At 38.3% G+C, this 21,889-nt stretch overlaps 1 protein-coding gene across 5 annotated transcripts in view; it reads left to right on the plus strand.

Moving 5' to 3' along the window:
* Positions 1 to 21,889, plus strand: part of NOTCH2 (notch receptor 2) — a 197,953-nt gene that overhangs the window by 61,990 nt on the left and 114,074 nt on the right. For all 5 annotated transcript variants that reach the window (XM_033198181.1, XM_033198182.1, XM_033198180.1 and 2 more), the window contains exon 2: positions 10,270 to 10,351. In XM_033198181.1, coding sequence (XP_033054072.1) covers positions 10,314 to 10,351 — 38 coding nt within the window. In that variant the 5' untranslated portion in view covers positions 10,270 to 10,313. The remainder of the gene's footprint in view (positions 1 to 10,269; positions 10,352 to 21,889) is intronic.

Raw genomic sequence — 21,889 nt, forward strand, 5'->3', positions numbered from 1 at the left:
TTGATTATGGTATCCCTGATGACCTCTGTCCCCATCCTTGTTAAAGAGCTGGAAATTTGCAGCATTTTTTTCTTTCTTATTTTACTTTTCTACCCAGCTTTGTGAATAGCCTTCATTGCTACCACTCAAGGATGCTTTAAAAAGGCTGTGAGGAAGGATGCATGTGGGGAAATCTGAGGCTTTTCTTTGGATTTTCCCTGTTTTGTTTTGGAAAGTATCCGTGATTTTATATAATAATATGTAGCAATCTTAGGTTTTTCTATTTTCATTTTTAACATACTTTTGATTTAATTTTAATTTCTGTTTGGGTGTCTACCTCTAAATGAACAAACACGACAAATTGTCGGCTCCATTTAAAAAGTGTTCTGGTCTGGGCGCGGTGGCTCACACCTGTAATCCCAGCACTTTTTGCGGGCGGATCACGAGGTCAGGAGATTGAGACCATGGTGAAACCCCGTCTCTACTAAAAATGCAAAAAATTAGCCGGGCATGGTGGCGGGCGCCTGTAGTCCCACCTACTCGGGAGGCTGAGGCAGGAGAATGGCGTCAGCCCGGGAAGCGGAGCTTGCCGTGAGCAAAGATCGCGCCACTGCACTCCAGCCAGGGCGACAGAGTGAGACTCCATCTCAACAACAAAAAAAAGTGTTCTGAACAATTTAAGCTAAAAAAGTATGTTGTTTCTTTTGGGTGTATAAGCAAGAAGATTATATATATTTATAAATTTTTTTTCCAGCAAGGGTACTTAAAAGCATGTACTTAAAATTAAGGACTTAAAAAAACTAAGCTGTACTTAACAAAATAGTCTTTAGAAAGCTTTAAAAAGGGAGGGTTTACTAAAAGCACAGGAAATTGGTGACAGGCAAAATTTGTCTTGATAATAGTACAAATAAAGATAGTGGAACAGAACAGATAATACAAGATATGAGACAAGACAATGGGATAACACTTCATATTTACCTTTTTTGACCACTAAGCAGCACACAAATATGTAGCCCTTTTTGTAGATAATAATTAAATTTCTAGGTATGATACAGCTTCTTCCTCACTGTTGGATTTTATTACACTGAGATCTTGAACCTTTTGGACATGTAAACTCTGTGATCATATCAGTCAATGTCATTTTACAAAGAGTTAGGTACTTATACTGAAGTGTTGTTTGGATCTCGTTGGTGCTTATTGTTCTGCTGATGTATATTAGTGAATCTACTCATGGGGAAGATAATACTATACAATAAAAACAGACTATCTTAGTTTCCCATTCAGTTGGAATTTTTTTATTACTCTGTTTTCTATGTTTTTCATTTAGATGTAAATTATTTTGGCTTGCATTCAACCTATTTCAGTCAGTTTTTACCATAATACACATGGCTTAAGATTTATAGGAGGCTAAGAGTGGAGAGTGTGTCTTCATTCATACAAATTGTAAGAAAACTTTCAAAGCTGTTTTAGTTTTGTAAAGATTAGAAAAGTACAGTTCTACTTTCTCAACTTTTCATCCTTGTTAAAGGCCTGGAAATTTGCATTTTTTTCTTATTTTACTTTTCTGTTTGTTACACAAAGTGAAATTGCACACATAAACATACAAGCTGAAGGTTGGGTTTATCCATAGGTTTTGTCTTAATTATAGCTATTTAGTTTATTGAATATCTTATTGAATATTGAGTACCTGCTGTGGTCCAGGCATCTTCTTAGGTCCCAGGTGTACAAAGATGAGCCAATTATGGTTACTGCCTCTGTAGAATTTGCATAGAAGTGGGAGAGAGAGAGATGAGTGGGCCAGCACTTATAATACATCTACCTAGGATAAAATGGGAGCATGGAAGAGGAACATCTGTATCAGTGGGTCCGTGAATGCTTCTTCAGGAAAATAATGCTTTATCTATGATTTGAAGTATAGTAGGAATTTAGCAAGATAGAGAAAAAGGAAAAGGAGGTAAAATGTTTTTCAGGTGAAAGAATGTACATGGATACGTATGGAGGTGATCATTATTAGCAAATTGGCTACATCCTGATTTGTAAGTATTTGTGGATTTTTTTCAAACCTTATATTTCATGTAGAAGAGCTGAATGCATTAGTCTCATCTCCAAAATCCAGGAATTGAAATTTAACCCGTGCATAAATTGAATTTTTTTTCTGAAGTCTTTAATAAGAGAAAAATAAAAGAAAAAAACCACACAGTGTGTAGTAGATTTCAATATAGCACAGCAAACATTGATGAATTTTTTTTGCAATAAGTTCAGTATTATAAAATAGAACAAAATTGGAATTTTTAAAAACAAAAATTATTCTAGATTTATCAGCTAACTGGAATGATTTTTTTATAGTATGAAAATTCTATTAGTAATATAAAAATATTCATTTATAAGTTGTTTTTGTTGATTATATTTTCTTAAATTAAGGTATATTTTCAGCTTTTGAAAAGCAATAATAATTTGCTGTGACCCTATAGCCCAGTTCTTAACTTTTGGATCTGATATTAGCATCTCTTAGGTAGGAAACACATTTTCTATATGATAATATCTGTAAAGAGCACAAAAATCCTTGGAACACTGTTAGGAAAACAAAATGGATGTCTCTTTTATTGCTCTTTTTTTTTTCCTTTTAATCAAGACATATTTCAAGGAGGAAGACAGATGTTTCTCCACTTCGTTTTTATTTAAATGTACCACTTGGGATTTGAAACTTCCGCACTTCTTCTGTTTGTTTGGATTTTTTTTTCATGGCTTGATCCCAAAAAATGGAATGAAAAATTTAGTGAAAGTTTTGTTGTTTGAAATTGCAGGGTGCTATGAGAATTATTGCAAATCCCTGATGTCTCCTTGTCTGCCCTCAAGTCTCCTGTTTTTGGTAATAATGCAGGCAGTCATTTTAGAAAACTTTGCTTTTTTCATTTTACTGAGCCTCTTCCAGAGACCATGTGCCAGAATCAACAGCAGCCAACCACAGCCGAGATCCTAGGGCGTAAACTCAGACTTCATCTCTCTCAAATGTTGCTACTTGAAATTTGCATAAACGTTGAAGAAAAAGTTGAAAGAGCCCTGTATAACTCCTCTTCATGTATTTTAGGAGTCCCAGACAGTCAAGACATTAAAATTTCTTCTGATTGAGCAGTGGATCTAAGCACAGATACCACACTGCAGACAGGGAGGAGGATATGACAAAAAATCATGTGAGATAGACAACAGACAGAGGCTTATTTGAAGAGGCTACAAAGCAACAAGTGATGCCAATTTAAAACGATTACATGTTAATGGCAACAAGTAAAACACATTGAAGGCTGCTCAGATTATACTGGCTGAAGTACAGACTTAATTACTCATGTTAGAAATGCCTAAAACAAAGGGAGGCTTTTAAGCCATTGATATGTAGCTGGTATGACATTGAAAAGCATTGGAAAACCTAGGTAAATGCCTAGAGGAAATATTAAGATTCTATCAAGTCTGGATACCTTAGCCTTATCCTTAAATGAATAAATTTCTGAGGCACTGAAACTGGTTAAAATCAATGACAGCTTACTCTGTTGTTTGCAGTTTTTATATACAATTGGGGCTGATAAACCTGAATAAATAAAAGAACCTTGTCTGGATTGAGTTACAGTTAGTGCTAAACATCAAGGGTTCATATTGTATTTCTTCAAAGTTCTTTTTGGAGTGATGCTGAGATTGGTATTAAGAGGGTATGCCAAGGGTATGTATTGGCAATTTTTATTTTGTTTGTATTTATCATAGAGTCATTTGGGTAGGTCACATTCTCTCTGCCCCTACTCCCAACTTCTCCTCATTAGATTGTAAGGACCATGAGGACAGAGATTGTTTGTTTCATTGGTGCTTAATTTTCATGCAGTGCCCTAGTAGGGGACAATGCTCACAATAGTTGCTCAACAAATATTAGTGGAACTGTATTAAAACTGAGTTTTTGCTCACATATATTGTTTATTTTACCTTTAGTGGATCACTTCTCTTTATGCCTTCAGTGCTATACTTTTTAAAAATAAGTGTGTTAGTCTATTTTGCATTGCTCTAAAGGAATACCTGAGGCTGAATAATTCATAAGGAAAATAAGTTTATTTGGCTAATACCTCTGCAGATTGTACAAGAAATTTAGAGCCAACATCTGCTTCTGGTGAGGGCTCAAAAAACTTTCATGGCTGAAGGTGAAGAGGAAGCAGGTATGTAACATGGCAAGAGAGGAGGGAGCAATTTATAGGTTCTTTCAAACAACTAGCTCACATGGTAGTGAGAACTCACTCATTACTGCAGGTGGGCACCAAGCTATTCATGAGAAATCTGCCCCCATAACCTAGACACCTCCCAGTAGGCTCCACCTTCGTCATTGAGGATTACATTTCAACACGAGGTTTGGAAGGGACAAAATAGCCAAATTATGTCAAGCACAAAGAAGAAACAGAAAAGGTCAATGGTGGAGCTAGTATTCAAACCCAGATTCGTCTGATTTCTGCATCCGTGCTTTCAATTGCTTATCTGCATTGCTTCAAATATTCAGAAAAGAAGAAATGTTTTCTGTATCCCAGGAACTTAAAAGTGAAAAAGCAGAAAGCTAGAAGACCATGTAGTGCAGAATTGAGAGTCATGAGTGTTACAAGGATAGGGGGTGGTGGCCCTGTGAGGACCAGAACCCTCCAGGGGAAGCTTTCTGGCTGAGGCAAGAGGTGAACTGGGCCTTGAAGGAATGAGTAGAATTTAGATGGTAATGAGGAAGGCAGCAATCAGAGGAAGCAGACATGTATGGAGGAATGGAACTGAGTTCAATGGTGATTTGTTCAGGAAAGAGGGCATAAACTGGGCAGAGAATGCAGTGGAAGTGGTGGGGAGTAATACTGGGCAGGTAAGGTAAGCTCTGATCTGGAAGGCCAGCATGGGAGCCTAGACTGGTTGAAGTAAGAAATGGCTTGTCCTTGGAATAAAACGTGCCAGACTTGGTACTGTGTGAAGGTACTGCACAGACCTCCCAACTGGTTCTTAGGAGAGCCAAACTGAGGTTAAGTTCTGAGAACTAAGTAAGAACTGACAGCCATTGTGGGTTAGAAAGTAGTGGGGCAACATGTTACAGGTAGTGCTTCTGGAAGGTTAGATGCTATTAGAGTAAAATCATTGCCATTTTGAGGAGCTGGGAAAATGGATGTCTTCAGTCTAGTCTAAAAAGGGATGATTTGAATAAACTTATGTAAGAAAGAAAAGAAAAGCCTTTTTACTCACTGGACCATTTCATAATCTTGACTTTTGTGAAACATAAATCTGTGTCATTTTTCTTATTTAAAACAGCTGAGTAGTTTACTCTCCTACTTAGAGCTGTGATCCTTATCATGAGCTCTTGTGATCTAACCCCAGCCTGCCTCCCTGGCCACTCTTCTTGCTTCATAACCTCTAGCCATATGATCCTGGAATACCAGTCTCTTTCCCACTTCAAGGCCTTTACACTTGTTGTTTCCTCTGCCTGGGATGCTCTTCCCTCATATCTTCATGACACTTGTTCATTTACTTTGTAGCTCAAAGCATACCTCCTCAGGGAGGCCTTTCCTAGACACTATCTGAGGTATGCTCCTGCACCCCCAGCCTCATGATTGCTTTTTATCCCATTACTGGGTTTTGTTTCCAGTGGAACTTACCACTTATTACTGTCCAAAATGATTTTATTTATTAATTTTTTAGCCACCTTTCTCTTATATAAATAAGATTCCTGAGGACAGGAGGTTTATTCAGTATACTACAGTATTCCTGACATCAGGACCTGTGCCTGCTGATAGTAGATGCTTTCTAAATATGTTCTGAATATTAGGTAGCTAGTTCCCAACTGCACGGCCCTGAAAGTGTATGAAAATTGGAAATTGGCTTCTAGATTTTTGTATTACATTGCCAAGTGATGGAGTGATGAGATTGAAATCTACTGCTTTTTGCCCCCCACCCTTTTTTTTTTTGGTGGAGTAGAGGAGGGCCTGCACAAGCAGCAGATACACACAGTAAATAAGATTTATTTCAGCCAGCGAGTATTTATTGACATGAAAACTGGGGGAAAAAGTGACTCTTTGTGAGTGACTAGTTTCTTGGAGTCTATTAAAGCATCAGTTTAAACATCAGTTCTCTATGGTATGATTTAATGTTTCTTTTTTTTACTTTATAAACGTGAAGCTGCCTTCAATTTTATTGTTAAATTTAAATGTTTTACATTGGAAAAAAGTAAATTGAATTTTAAAATGAGGTCTTTCCCAGTCTCACTTTCATGGTTTCAGGTTACCAAAGTTTTAATTTCTCTTTGTATGGAAGATAATTATAATATTCATTTTTGCTGCTGAGTAAAGCCACAAGTCTCAAGATTATTTTTTTTTTAAAAATTAGAATTGTCAATTTATAGTTGTATACATTTATGGGGTACAAAATGTTATAATTTACAAATACAGTGTAGAACAATTAAAAGGTAGTGTATCCTTCATCTGAAATATTTAACATTTTTTGAAATTTACTCTGTTAGCAGTTTTCAAATGTACAATACTCTTATTATTAACCATATTCACCACACTGTGCAATAGATCTCAAACATACAAAAAAAATATTCTTCTTGTCTTACTGTAGCTTTGTACCCATTGACCATCAGGCCCATAGCTTCTGTAACCATCATTCTTCTCTTTGCTTCTATGATTTTGATGGTTTTTAATTCTACATGTAAGTGAGAACATGCTGTATTTGTCTTTCTGTGCCTTATTTCACTTAGCATAATGTTCTCCAATTCTATCCATGTTGTCTCAAATGACAGAATTTCTTTCTAAAGGCTGCATAGTATTCCATTGTGTATATCTACCATTTTTTTTTTTTTTTTTTTTGAGACGAAGTCTCACTCTGTCACCCAGGCTGGAGTGCAGTGGCGCGATCTTGGCTCACTGCAACCTCCGCCCCCTAGGTTCAAGCAATTCTCCTGCCTCAGCCTCCTGAGTAGCTGGGATTACAGACGCGCTGTAATTTTTGTGCTTTTAGTAGAGACGAGGTTTCACCATCTTGGCCAGGCTGGTCTTGAACTCCTGACCTCATGATCCACCTGCCTCGGCCGCCCAAAGTGCTGGGATTACAGGCATGAGTCACTGCACCTGTCCTGTCTACCACCTTTTATTTATCCATTCATCTGTTGATGGACACTTCCATAACTTAGTATGGATGTACAGACATCTTTTCAATAAACTGATTTAAAATATTTGGGGTAGATACCCAGCAGTGGGATTACCGGATCATGTGGTGATTCTATTTTTAGTTTTTTGAGGAACCTCTGCACTGTTTTCCACAATGGTTGTACTAATTTACATTCCCATTAACAGAGTAGAAGGGTTCCATTTCTCCACATCCTGTTTATTCAGGCAGTATATTATCATCTAAAACATCTATGACTTCTATATTGTATAGCTTTTGAGTATTTTTAAAAGTGGACACTCAAGCTTTCATATATTCGTTGTCAATGTGTGGTTCCTCAGACCTGTGGTGTCAACATTACCTGGGAATTTGTTAGGAATGCAGATTCCTAGGCTCCCTATGGACTTAATCAGAAATTGTGGGGGTCTAGTCCAACACTCTTTTTTAAAAAGCCCTCCAAGTGATTCCAGTGCTTGCTGAAGTTTGAGAACCATGGCTCAGTAAATGTTAAAGGTTCAAGGTAGCATGATCCCACAAATCAGCCAAGTGGCATTAATTATTAGCCTGATAAGCCCACCTTCTTTTCAGTCACTGAGTTTGATTGGTTCACTAAGGCTAGGCTGTAAAGTTATTTGCTAGATTGATTGCTACATATTGACTTTGGGTTGTTTGTATTTCTCTGAACCTGTCACTGTAATGATTTGTCAGGACACTTAATAGGAATAGGCCGTGATTTTTGCACCCATGGCATTCTGAGTCATGGGTGGCTGGGTCTTTATGCACTCCAGGATAGGTTTCTTCAGGCACTGGGCATGCCATTCATGTACTTTTAAGGCGGGACCTGTCGCTGGTGGATCACAGGGTACCTTCAGGGACATTTAGTTCACTCTCAGCTTGGTTTACAGGTAGGGAAATTGAGTCCCCGTGAAGTTGTGCTTTGCTTGCAGTTAGAGGTACAGACAGGATTTCAGGTCTCCTGAGTCCCTCCACTGCACCAGGATTCCTGCAGGGGGACAGAGCTACAGCTTTTCCTGTGCCTACAGGACATTCCTTTCCTACTGTGAGGGTTTTATTTATTTATCATTTTATTTAAAGAAAAAAAGTAAATAGAAAAAACCCCGGAAGTTCTCACTGAAACTAATAAAAGTGTCTAAAGAGAATGAAAAAATCAGTTTGAGAACTTTGGTATGGAGGAAATAACCTGACATTAACTGTTTTAATTATAGTTGTTGCATTGGGCTTATCAGTGTGGGAAGAGGGAGCGTTTGAGCCTTACAGGGAAGTGGGATATGGACAGCAAGATGACCCTCTTCCTGAATTTGCCTGTTTGGGCCTGCAGCCTGGTGACTCTTTGTGTGATCCCAACAGCTGTCATAGAGATGGGCTGGACTTAGCAGAGACCTGGATCCTAGGCTCAGCACTGCCCACTAGCTAGTGGTACAATGCCCCATGAAGAGGCCACTTATTCTCTCTGGCCTTCACTATTGGTAAATGGGTATAATAATATCCACCCTGCCAATCCTGAGAAATTTCAAGGAATGGGAAGCAGTGTATCTTGGTGGTTAAGGGCAGAGTCTCTGGATTCAAATTCTGGCTCTCTAAGTCACTGGTATGACAATAGGCAGGCCACTTATCCTCTCTGTTTTCTCACCTGAGAATGGGTATAATGAAATTTACTTCTAAGGGTTGTTGTGAAGATTGAATTAGCTAATTTATGTAAAGTACTTAGGACAGTGCCTGGTATTTAGTAAGTTTTATGTGTTAGCTCCTATTATTATTATTACTATTAATAATTTAAATTATTAATTATTAATTATTACATTAAAAATATTATTTTAAGGATGGGATGCATTTTCTGTAAACATGTTCTCAAGTGATTCCACTACTGGATACAATACTGGGCAAATAAAGGGCTTTTATGCAGTAATTGGTGGAGGAGTTGTTCTGGCATCTAGCTTGCACCTGGGCTATTGGTTTTGATGCCAGGGATGGTCAGGCCTAGAGTCTCTGATCTTGCACAATTTATGCATAGAGTGCTGTGGTTAGAGGAAGCTTGGAGTGGGAACTTCTCAGTTTTGCTTTCAGGTATTTATACATTAACTATCATAAGAGATGGACATCTTAATAACCTCCAAGGAAGAGTTCATGAGCTTCAATTTTGATATTTGTTGTTTGACTAGGTTTCTTTCTGTCTTACCTTTCCAGTTGTTAGGGTTCTTGATACGTATTTTGGTGATGAAAATTTCAACTCTATAAGCTAAGCAATCAAGATACTGTAATTATCCAGCAAGTGATTGGCAGATTTTGGGTAGACTTCTTCCATTCTTGGCTGAAATCAATGAAAATTTCTACTATTGTTGTTGTTTTTGTTCTTTTTTCTGAATAGTCTGTTTTTGGGAGGGCCTCAGATGGTAAAGTGCCTTTTCATTGTCTCTTAAAGGGAATGGGGGAATCAAGAGTTTGAGAATTTTTATTTTATTTCCTTCTATTTATTTTGATACTCTCTCTACAATCTGTGTTCATGTTCTACTCCCCATCTTTTTATGGGTCCCTTAAAGCTAGAGATTATATTTATTCATTTATGTATTCCATTTCTCCTTTTTTCTGGATCCTAATTTTGTGCCTGGTACATACTAGGCTCTCAATTTCAGTTTGTTGAATGACTGTTATTGCTGTTTCTGATTACTTCTTGAAGTGGTCTGTTTTAAAACTTCACCTGAAGGCTAAGTAATTCATCAATATAATGGTGATCTATTATTTATCTAACATTTTCCTAGATATTCATTGATGAATCCTTAGAATACTCATCTGAAGTATCTAAATCCCAAGATGATCTGTCATGTCATAGATGGTATGGCTTTAATTTTTAATTGGGAGAAGGAGATGTAACAGCTGGAGATATTGGAACACAGAAAAGTAAGAACATCATTCGAGACCACAAACATGGTTTATTGTTGGAAGATACTTTTGGGATGGGCTTCTGTGCTAGAAGCCAAAAAATAAAAAGCTGATTAAAACTCTAAAAAGAAACCCAAATTAGGTGGGAATGAATGTTGATCTGGATTGGATTACTCTTCTTTGGTGTCTTAGGGTTATGATTAGTGACTTCTAATGTGCATTTGTTTCTGTTTTTAGCCTTGCAGTGTCGAGATGGCTATGAACCCTGTGTAAATGAAGGAATGTGTGTTACCTACCACAATGGCACAGGATACTGCAAGTAAGTTTTTCTCTTCATATATTTTCTTTTTGCGATAGAACACTGGACAAGATTTGGCTCTACTCCTCTATTTTTAATACTTCTGTGGAATGTTACTGGTTCTTGAGCTTTCCTGTTACAGATTTTGGTTGGGGGTAAGGATGGAAGGATGTGGATGCCAGATAATTAGTTAATAAAAACTTCTTACTATCTTACTGTTATCTTTCTCACCATGAAAAAGACTTTTCAGTGGGTGGCTAGTTAATATATATGGGGTAGGCTGGGTGTGGTGGCTCACACTGGTAATCCCAGCACTTTAGGAAGCTGAGGTAAGTGGATCACGAGGTGAGAAGTTCAAGACCAGCCTGGCCAACATAGTGAAACACCATCTCTACTAAAAATACAAAAATTAGCTGGGTGTGGTGGCACATGCCTGTAGTCCCAGCTACTCAGGAGGCTGAGGCAGGAGAATGACTTGAAACCAGTAGGTGAAGGTTGCAGTGAGCTGAGACCATGCCATTGCACTCTAGCCTGGGTGACAGAGCAAGACTCCGTCTCAAAAAAAAAATATATATATATATACACACACACACACACACACGTATATATACACATATATACATATATATACACACACACACACATATATATGTATGGTAGATTCCCTTGTGTTTTTTAGTTTAAGGCATACTCTTAGAGTCTCCCCTTAACATGTTAACTATGATCTTGTTTTTAAGTAAAACCAAATAGATATCAACTTTAATATTCTGCCCAGTATAAGTGAATATTATATTCGTATTTGTTTTCTAGTGTAAAAAATCTAATTCTGAAAGTGAGACAGTGAGAAAGGAAGATGTATGCATATGTGTAGATGGGGCGGGGAGCAGGGGCTGTGAGTGTGTATTATTATATGGGGATAAAAGAGTAAGGATGAAGGAAAATGTAGGCTAGTTCTTGGCTTAAGAGCATTTTTTTTTTCCTTTTTTCTCCAACCATGTGCTCTAGCCAAGACATTTTGTTTGTTTGAAGAAGGCTGTGAGATAATTTCATAATAGCTTTTCTAGGTTTCCTCCAAATAATTTTTTTCTTCTACCTCAATTGAAAATTTTTGAGAGGAATATATATCCATTCTATTTATTTCAGGGAAGATGCTGGATAAATAAGATTTGGTAATATGAAATTTCTCTTCCTTCACTTTTCTGAGGAGTAATTTTTCTTTGCTTTGGTAGAGGTACTTGCTTAATAAGCATTTTACGTGAGTTTATCCAACACATTTTTATTTCTTACCAGAAATGTAATTACAGCTTTTTTCCAATGAGATCTGTTCTGACACCAGGATTTAGTTTTTTAATGTTATAAACAAGATTTTTTTTCACGTCAGAAATGATTTTCTTCACTAAAGTGAAAATATTTTAAGCTGTGATGACAGTAAAGGTTAACAATAGGTTGTTTGGATTGGAATAAAGATAACATTGGAAATAAAGGTTCTATGTAGCTTATTATGGGCTGCTCATTTAGTTTTTCTAGCTGGGGGAAAAAAATGTGGTGTATTCTCCTCTAAGAATGGAGATACAACTGGAGATAATAAGGGAGGGAACTTAATACCTTAGAGTTGGCCACTAAAATCTTGTTTAGTCTCTTTGTGGCATTTGGTGCCTTAGTTGCTTGCTTTATTCTGTTATTCAACTCTTGTGGTAGTTAACCCCATTGCATTATGGTCATTTGTTGATGTGTTTCTTCTACTAGAACGTGAGGTCTTAGTCTTATGCATTTTTTGCATAGTTAATGCCTAGTACAGTGCCTAGTGTAGTTATTGTACAACAATGTGTTTCTTAAACTAAAAGGTGCTAAGTAGATATCATCATGCACATGTTTCCTATCTATTTATGTTAAATAAGAAGACACTGGTTCTCTCCTTTAAAAATTTCAGTGTGGTGATTCCTCAAGGATTTAGAACCGGAAATACCATTTGACCCAGCAATCCCATTACTGGGTATATACCCAAAGGATTATAAATCATTCTACTATAAGGACACATGCACATGTATGTTTATTGCAGCACTATTTATAGTAGGAAAGACTTGGAACAAACCCAGATGCCCAACAATGATAGACTGGATAAAGAAAATGTGGCACGTATACACCATGGAATACTTTGCAGCCATGAAAAAGAATGAGTTCATGTCCTTTGCAGGGACATGGATGAAGCCGGAAGCCATCATTCTCAGCAAACTAACATAGGAACAGAAAACTAAACACTGCATGTTCTCACTCATAAGTGGGAGTTGAACAATGAGAAGACATGGACACAGGGAGGGGAACATGACACACTGGGACCTATTGGGGGATGGAGGGAAAGGGGAGGGAGAGCATTAGGACAAATACCTAATGCATGTGGAGCTTAAAACATAGATGATGGGTTGATAGGTGCAGCAAACCACCATGGCACATGTATACCTATGTAACAAACCTGCACGTTCTGCACATGTATCCCAGAACTTAAAAGTAAAATTAAAAAAAAAATATTTACTTCACATAGCATTCAGGATGGTAATACCCCACAGAGAGGTAAATTAGTTCTATTTGAAGCTCTTTCAACTTGGTGACTTATATGTGGAGAATTTCGAATAGGTTCTAAGTGTTTGCCTATGTATTTTTGGTCTGACATGGGGAGAGAAGGTTTCTAGGGGAGACCAATCTCTGAGCACTTACCAGGAGAGGACACCTAAGGGTCACTGTTGGGAAGAAGTCCAGTAGTTCTTTGTTGGACTGTTGGGTTACTAGTCTCATACTTGCCAACCAAGGTTGGAGAGATGAAGTTGCCACCAGTTCCTGGAGAACACTGCTGAGGGCAGGCACCTGTGGTTGATGAAAATGGAGCTGCCTAAATTCTGTCCCTGGGTACTTGTTAATTGTTGATAGGATGGAATGCTTATGGATACAGTTCTGGGTGTGTCCCTCAGATGTCTTTCCTGTTTTGAGGGAAACAAGCTCCTTGAGAGAGAGTAAGAAAAGCTGAGGCCATCCTTTTGGGAGACCAAGATGAACAACAAAACTTGTATAAAGAGAGTGATTCCCTACCTCAGCAAAAGTAATATTAGCATCTTTAGGAGTGGCAGGGTCAACATAAGTGGACATAGAAAAAGCAAGAACAATATCAAGGCAGCCATGTCAATCATTCTACAGTGCTTTTTTGCCAACCTCCACAGAATTTTAAGCAAAATTTTATGCAAAAATAATGTATACTTAGCAGAGCTTTCAGTACATTTTCACCAACCTTACATTTTTTTCTATGGAGAAAGAAGATGATCTAGCTTGTTCAGTAAATACTATTTTCACAAAATAGTAAATAAATATTAAAACACTTAGAAGGTTTATAAAAAATTCTATCAGGCATGCAGGGCATGCGATTATCTTTTTATTCATGAGATTGCTTAGTGGATTAAGAAAAGAAAGTTGAAGCCAAATTCCTTTTACAGGGCCAGGGTGGGGGTGAGTGGTGAGTGGTGGGATGGGAACTGGTAGAAAATGTTTTAAAATAGAAGGAATCCGACTATCTGTTTAGACAGCATAATGCTACTGATTCAGCTAAAATATAATGATTGTTTATAGAAATTATAAAAATCCTTGATAAGATCACATTGACAGATGAAGATAAGTACTTTTGAAGATTAGTTTTGTACTCAGCTCAACTGTTTTTTCTCACTGTTAGGAGCCTAAGTACCCTATCAGTCTGTGATTAGATTTTGATGCCAGATAAGGAGAACCTGTGTAATCTTGCATAAAACTCAATTATTGCTGTTAAATAACTACTGTCAAATCTTAGTAAAGCCCTCTCACTACGGAGAGATAAGATATTTTATTCTTTCTCTTGTCCTTCTGGGACGTGTAAATATATAATTAAATTTGATGTCATGAATCACTTTCAAGTTGTTTGCTTCAGGCTTTCAAATATAAACCATTCTAAATCCCAATTTGATTAAAGATCATGGACAACTCAAGTTCACTAGAATTCTGGGGGTAGGTTAGGTTATGATTTGTGTAATTGACAAAATGTACATTTTGAGGACATATTTATTGTAGTTATTTAAAATCTTTGTCTGCTAGTTCTTAAAATCTGGGTTGTCTGTGGATGTGTTTCTGTTTCTATCAACTGCTCTTTCTTTGGACAATGGTTTCCCTTTACTTTACACAAGTATAGTACTTTTACATTATTTTAGTGGACGTTGTGGGTGACAGATTTTAAAGTTTGTCTCCCACTAAAGAATGTTGAATTTTGTCAAGATTGGCAGATCATCTTGATCCTATGGATGCTAGATTTTAGGACACGTTAGGGTGGGCCTACTTCTGTTCTGCCCTTAGTACAGTGATATAAATCTTAGTCGTGGGATAGGGCTCTTATTCCCAAGATGTGATCCTTCTGGGGGTTCAGTGGAAAGTGTGAGGGGCCTACCAAGCCCTGAGGTGTTCATTAAGGCCCTCTAAGGCAGAACGGAACCCCCAGCCCCAGGAGCCTTCTACTTAGTCTTTTCAGCTGTCCAGCTCTTACTTCCTCTTGGGTTTCTGAATCTTATCTTGCTCATGCATAGTCAGGAATTATTTAAGGATTTGAGCAGAGTTGTATGCATCCTTTGAAGCTGCCCACTCTGTGGTTCTGCCTTTTCCAGGATTTTTCCTCATGTTCTAGCTGCTGTGACAGCTCCACATACCTCTGACTCCTCAGCATAGCAGGACTTCCGTTTTCTGCTTGCACACTGTTCCTCTTCTGCTGCATGGACTGGGGTGTACCTTCATGGAAAAAAAACAAGCTGTAAATGTGGGTTTCATATAGTTTACTTCGCTTTTTCTGAGGCTTATATCCCTTCTAGTTTATGCCTGCTTTCAGTGGTTCTCCAGTGCCTTTGATATTTTGTCCAGAGCAAGAGGGTTAGTCTGATATAAGTTACTCTGCAATTATTTTTAATGATGAAAATTGGAAATATAAAGGGGCCTTTCAGAATTTCCTACATACCACTTGGTAAATATCTAACATAGTGTTTGTGTAACAGCAGAAAGTCACCATGCGTTGTATACGTTCCTATAGATGGGTGCTTGCATTTGAGAATGTCTACTTTTTGCCAAAGTGCTGATCTAAAAACTACACTTTAAGGTAAATTATTATAAATATAAAGTGTTATAAATACAACTTTGTGTCATGTTTTATCTAAAACTTGTCTGCTAGCTGTAATAAACATTAAACATTAACAGCTAACAATTTTCCTTGCCAGGATTAGGGAGTCATGTTGGTGGTCCAGATCTCCTGAATCCATCCAAGAAAAACTAGAGCCATTGCCTTCTTTGTCTTCTTGGTAGATGTCTGTATAGTAAGTAGAGAGTAGAGACACTCATAATCCCTTAGAACCTAGCTTTTTATGGAGGATGCATTGGCAATGTTTGTGTTGTGGTACTTCTTCCCCAGAAAGGCATTTTCAGAAGTCATGGCTGACTCAGCATTTTCCCCTTTCCTTCACCTTCTTGTGAGTGCATTCACGGAAGCACAGGGGCATTGTCAGATCAAAGAAATAGACAGGGAAAACTATCAGCTGTTAAATCACCTTCTCTTTTTTCTCAGCTGAAAATGGTTCTGCCAGCCTAGTTCCTTCAAGTAGGGTGCCTATTTAGCTGAATATTGTGTATATAGTTTTTCTGGAAAATGATAGCAGAGGCTTGGCCACTCTTCCATAGTTTGTTTATCTTTTTAACATAAAGAATGCTGTTTTTTGGCTCATTAAATACCTTTCATAGAGTAATCTTTTCTTAAAATGTAATGCGTTCAGGATTTCTTAATTCAAGAGTTATTTATTGCATGCTATTTATGTATACCACATATAACAGATAACTCAAGTATGTGGTAGTAGTTGCAATTAATCAATATTGTTATCATATTATTTCACACTTCTTTGGGAAGTCGTAAAATAATTACCAGTTCATTAACCTGGACTTCTTAGAGAGATTCAAAGTAAAGCCAAGTATGAAATAAGCTGACTATAATGTGGCCTTCTGTACGGGGCCACCAGTGAATGGCAGGACTGGGACCATGGTGAGGCAAGTAAGGCATTGGCCTCACTTGTGAAATTTAAGAGAGTGCCAAAACAATTCAGTAATCGAAATCAATTAATATTTGTATGTAGTTGTTCAAAAAATCAAAATTAATGCAAAATAAGTTGAAAATTATCAAAATTTTAAATAAGGAGATCAGTACTACTGATTTTTTCTTTTGCCTCATGAACTAGTATGGTTCAGCCTGGCACTGGTGAGTGGAGTAAGGGTCATAGAAGATCCTTGACTGGTGACATGGACATGGGTTTTTTTTTTTTTTTTTTTTGAGATAGAGTCTTGCTCTGTCACCAGGCTAGAGTGCAGTGGCGCTATCTAGGCTCACTGCAAGCTCCGCCTCTCAGGTTCACACCATTCTCCTGCTTCAGCCTCCTGAGTAGCCGGGACTACAGGCGCCTGCTGCCACGCCCAGCTAATTTTTTGTATTTTTAGTAGAGACGGGGTTTCACCGTGTTAGCCAGGATGGTCTCAATCTCCTGACCTCATGATCCACCCACCTCAGCCTCCCAAAGTGCTGGGATTACAGGCATGAGCCACAGCACCCAGCTGAGGACATACGCTTTTTATGCCAGATAGACTTAAGTTTGAGTCCTGGTTCCTATTAACAATTGGATCTTTGGCAAGTTAAAGTCTATGATGCTAGCTAACGTTACTGAGCACTTATTGCATTTTAGGGTCTGTTCTCAATTAAGTAGTTTACATGTATTTACTTTAGTCCTTATGTGAGAGAGAGACTATATGGAAGCTAAGAGAAGTTAAATAATTTGCTCAAGATCCCATCACTCTTTAGCGGACCTGAGATATACTCGTGGAAAATGTGCTGTCACCCTGAGTCTCAGTTTCCCTATCAATAAAATGGGACAGAATTACCTGTTTTAAGTTGGTAGTTCAAATGGAACCTTCTGAAAAGGAAGTGTGGACGAAAGGAGGAATTTTCAGATCAGGAATATGATTAAAACACTGCTTTATGTGATTTCTAAATTTAAAGATAGTAGCATTAGGTAGGCTTGAGTACCTCATGTCATACTAGAACACTGAATCTGCATGTAGTTACATGAGTGTACATGGGCCAGGTTTGGTGAATATTGCATGAAAGCGCAATGTAATAACTATGGATGAAATATGAGAAGAGGACAGTGAAGGTAGGGATAGAGGATATTGTCCATGAAAGTGTGCTTCAGTAGAGAGAACTAATTTGAAACTTCTCCTTTCTCTTTACTAATGAAACAGGAGCAAATCCAGACAGATTTATGCAGTTGTTAAATTGAGACAGGTTAAATTCAGTGATTTCTGATAAATGTTGTTGCCAGCACAAAAGTCACAAGTTGTTGAATATGGCACCTTACATTTGCATAGTGAGTTACAGATGCATATGAGTATGTTCTGTGAGGCTTTTCGTTGTATTAGGACTTGAGATCTGGACCCTTTAACAGTACCATTCCTAAGTGATTCTTATTAATACTTATGTCCTATTAAAATCCTTTATCAAATATGATGTGTCCCTAAGGGGTCTTTTGTAAAGGAAATCTTGGTTACTAGCGTCTCCCTCTGTGACCCAGGCTTGAGTTCAGTGGGGCAATCATGGATGACTGCAGCCTCCACCTCCTAGGCTCAAGCCGTCCTCCTGCCTCAGTCTCCCATTTTTAAAACTTTTTGTAGAGACACGGTCTCACATGTTGCTCAGGCTGGTCTTGAATTCCTGGGCTCAAGTGATCCTCCCACTTCTGCCTCCCAAAGGGCTAGAATTACAGGCCTGAACCACTGTGCCTCACTAGTTAGTAGCTTAACACATAGCAACATAATTTCCATACTCTTTTCAACTAATTTTTATTCTTTCAGTTGGTACCTTTATATATTTCAGTGTTCAGTGAAGAGGTAGGAGAATCTGGTTCTTAGGCTCTGCCTGTATCGTTTTAGCTGTCTTGGGTTATTGCCAAGAAATTAAATCAACAAATTTTGGCCTGCAGCCTGGCATTAATAGATGTGAATTTAGCTAGCTTTCTTTCAACACAGTCTCCAGGTTAATCATAATCTTATGTGAAGTTTCTTATTGTTCAGGCATGTCTCATTAGCACCATTAATTTCACATAGGAATTCTTTTTTTCTCCCTTTTTTTGTGACTAAGCAAAATGAGAAGTATTTCTCTTTTAGGATCTGGAGAAGCTTAATTAAATTCTTTTATTTTGTCTATATCTGCCCTTATCAAGGATAGCAAAGAAATGGGGGATATCAGAATATGAAAAAAAGTAATCATCCAAAAATTTCCAAGCACTTTGAAATTTGTTAAGCTAGCATAAATATGTGGGTGTGATGATAGAGGTTTTCTTTTTTTTTTTTTTTTTTGAGTTGGAGTCTCTCTCTGTCACCCTGGCTGGAGTGCTGTGGCCGGATCTCAGCTCACTGCAAGCTCCGCCTCCCGGGTTCACGCCATTCTCCTGCCTCAGCCTCCCTGGTAGCTGGGACTACAGGCGCCGCCACATCGCCCGGCTAGTTTTTTGTAGTTTTTTTAGTAGAGACGGGGTTTCACCGTGTTAGCCAGGATGGTCTTGATCTCCTGACCTCGTGATCTGCCCGTCTTGGCCTCCCAAAGTGCTGGGATTACAGGCTTGAGCCACCGCGCCCGGCCGATAGAGGTTTTCATTAGGCCTCCTCTCAACATTCAGTAGTTAGGAATGAAGTTTAGTGTCTCTCTGCCCTCCTGTCATATGTGTGTATGCACACACGTGTGCACATGCGACTGTGTTATGCATTTTGTTTTCATATTTCTCCTGGTTGAGTTTTACCTTACACCCCAATGTAAGGTAAGTTAAATTTTCTCTTGGATTTCTGCTCGTTTTCTAGATCCTGTTTATTTACTGTCAGTGACCTTCACTAGCACTTAGTGCTCTGTGTCCAAAAATGTATTGCCAATTCTTAGACTCCATCAGCCTTCCCCTATGAGAAAGTAATGCAGTTAATTTCTGCTTGAAATGCTCTTCTCCTAGCCGAGCGCGGTGGCTCACACCTGTAATCCCAGCACTTTGGGAGGCCCAGGCGGGCAGATCACGAGTTCAGGAGATTGAGACCATCCTGGCTAACACGGTGAAACCCCGTCTCTACTAAAAATACAAAAAAATTAGCCAGGCTTGGTGGCGGGCGCCTGTAGTCCCAGCTACTCAGGAGGCTGAGGCAGGAGAATGGCGTGAACCCAGGAGGCAGAGGTTGCAGTGAGCCGAGATTGCGCCACTGCACTCCAGCCTGGGCAACAGAGTGAGACTCCATCTCAAAAAAAAAGAAATGCTCTTCTCCTAAACAGTCTTCTACTTGATCTTTATGAAAAGGGTTTTATGAAAGAAAAGTGAAAATAAAGACTAAGAAAGGCATTATTTAAGTGATGGGTGATATTATTCAGCGAACACATTCAACTAGAGCATTCTATCTAGTTTTTTGCCTTCACATAAATATGAGGAGAAAGGTAGGTGTTAATAAGAAAATAATATGATTAGGATTTTTGTAGAAGAGTAGCATTTAGGGTATTAAATCTGTATAGATTCAGGTCATTTTCCTGCAGTCACTGTCTATAATCCTGTATGCTGAACACTGAAGGTTAGATTGACTCTAAGCACTATAGAATCCTCACTTTTCAAACAAAAGTTTCATTTTTATCACACTAGTATTTATTGAGCAGGCTACTATAACTGATCACTGTATGGGTATTGTGAATAGACAGAAAAGCCCAAGAGGCCTGTGTTACCTGACTTCTTTATTCACAAGTATACGTACCCAGAGAGTGTCTGACAATGAATGCAGTTTGTCCTGCGTAAGACATGATGGCAGTCTTCTGAAGTCTTGCTGGGGAGATGAACCATACAAAGATGTGTAAAATAAAACAGTCTGTAATATCCCAGTGTAGGGGCACAGATAGTAACTATGGAGAATCAGACAAAGGAACAACTACTGTGGGACGAAAGAGTAAAATCAGAGGACTTTTGGTGCACTGCTTAAATCCTAAATCTTTGAATATTAGTGGTACCTTAGAAGATGGATAGGTAGGAGAAGGGTGAGAGGAAGGGAGCTGAGGAGACTAGAAGGGACTGTTATTTCCTGGAATAATAACCAATTTCTTCATCACTTTTTCTTAATGACACAGTTTCAAACATTTTCTACATCTTGATTGCTCTCTTTTGTGTATACACCAGTTTGTGTGAGGTTATACTAAACCAGTATGTGGATTAATCTAGTTTCACAGTGACAGGTAAGTGATTTAGAAAATCATTCCTTTAGCACATGTTAACTTGAATGTTTGGAGGTAGAATGCCTAGAGTGAGGGTAAAGGAGAGGACCCAGGGACAGGAAGAGAGGGAAGCTGGGAGCAATTACCTTCCTTCCCTCAGACCTTTTTGGCCTTGACTCTTGATTCTTGCACTTCTGCCAGACCGAGAGCCAGGTAGGCTTGTGACCATGTTTTGCAAGGAAAATCAGAATCTGAGAATCTCTAAGGCAAGAGCAAGAATGGGTTGGGATAGGGGAAGTAACAGAAAAACAGAGGCATTAAGAAGAGGGTTGGTTTTCATGTACTGCATAGTTCATTCCCTTAGTTGAGAATTCAGGTATCTTAACCTCAAATATCTTCTGTCCAGCATATCGCTGGCCAGATCTGATTCATATGAGGGATCCAGAGTAAGGAAGCATCTGTTAGCCAAGTGTTTGGTTACCCCAAATTAGCTCAGGTCCTTTACTGCTTGTTTCCTCTGATTATATAGTACATATCCAAACCCTCAATTATCCAGAATAAACTAGGGCTGCCTATTCTGTGTGGAAAACATTTGATGGTGGTTAAGATTCTCTTGCCTAGATGATGATAGTGCCTTAGTCGTTTAACTGCCTGTCACTTTAAGATTTTGAAATACTGGTTCTTGTTGTGTAAGCCAGACACATCTTGAGGATTATTTTTCGGGGCAACTTGCCCTTTCTGAAACCTCAGTCATCCTGAAAAGTAACTCTGTACCTCCTTGACTTTAATTTTTCTGTCTTAATTCTGTTTGTATACAATGTTTGTGGTGTCTGATTCTCCGTCTTGTATTGCTGAAACTCATGGCCTCGAATTTCTGGGTCACTCTTAAAAAATAGACATAACTTGATTACTAATGAAAAAGTGACTCATTTTCTTCCAGGCAAAGGCTGACACTGTCACAGTTCGTGACAGAAGCAAACTCTCTCATTAGGAGACATCACCTATTCTTTTCTAAATTTTACAAGAATTAATGATAGCATCATGAGATGGGAAGTGAGTAAGATAAGCGTTTATGCTTTGTAGAGAGGATGCATAAAAATGAGATCTGGATAAAGTTCTGTCTGAGTTTACTTAAGTGGTTGATTCCCTGTGAGCTTAAATTTAGTGCTTCTCTTCCCAGACTGTTGTCTTACATACACACTCAGTCAGTTTTAGCCTTGTATAACTCGTCAGCAGGTCAGATTCCATAG

This window comes from Trachypithecus francoisi, unplaced genomic scaffold (assembly GCF_009764315.1).
Source record: "Trachypithecus francoisi isolate TF-2019V2 unplaced genomic scaffold, Tfra_2.0 Lachesis_group5, whole genome shotgun sequence".
NCBI lineage: Eukaryota > Metazoa > Chordata > Mammalia > Primates > Cercopithecidae > Trachypithecus > Trachypithecus francoisi.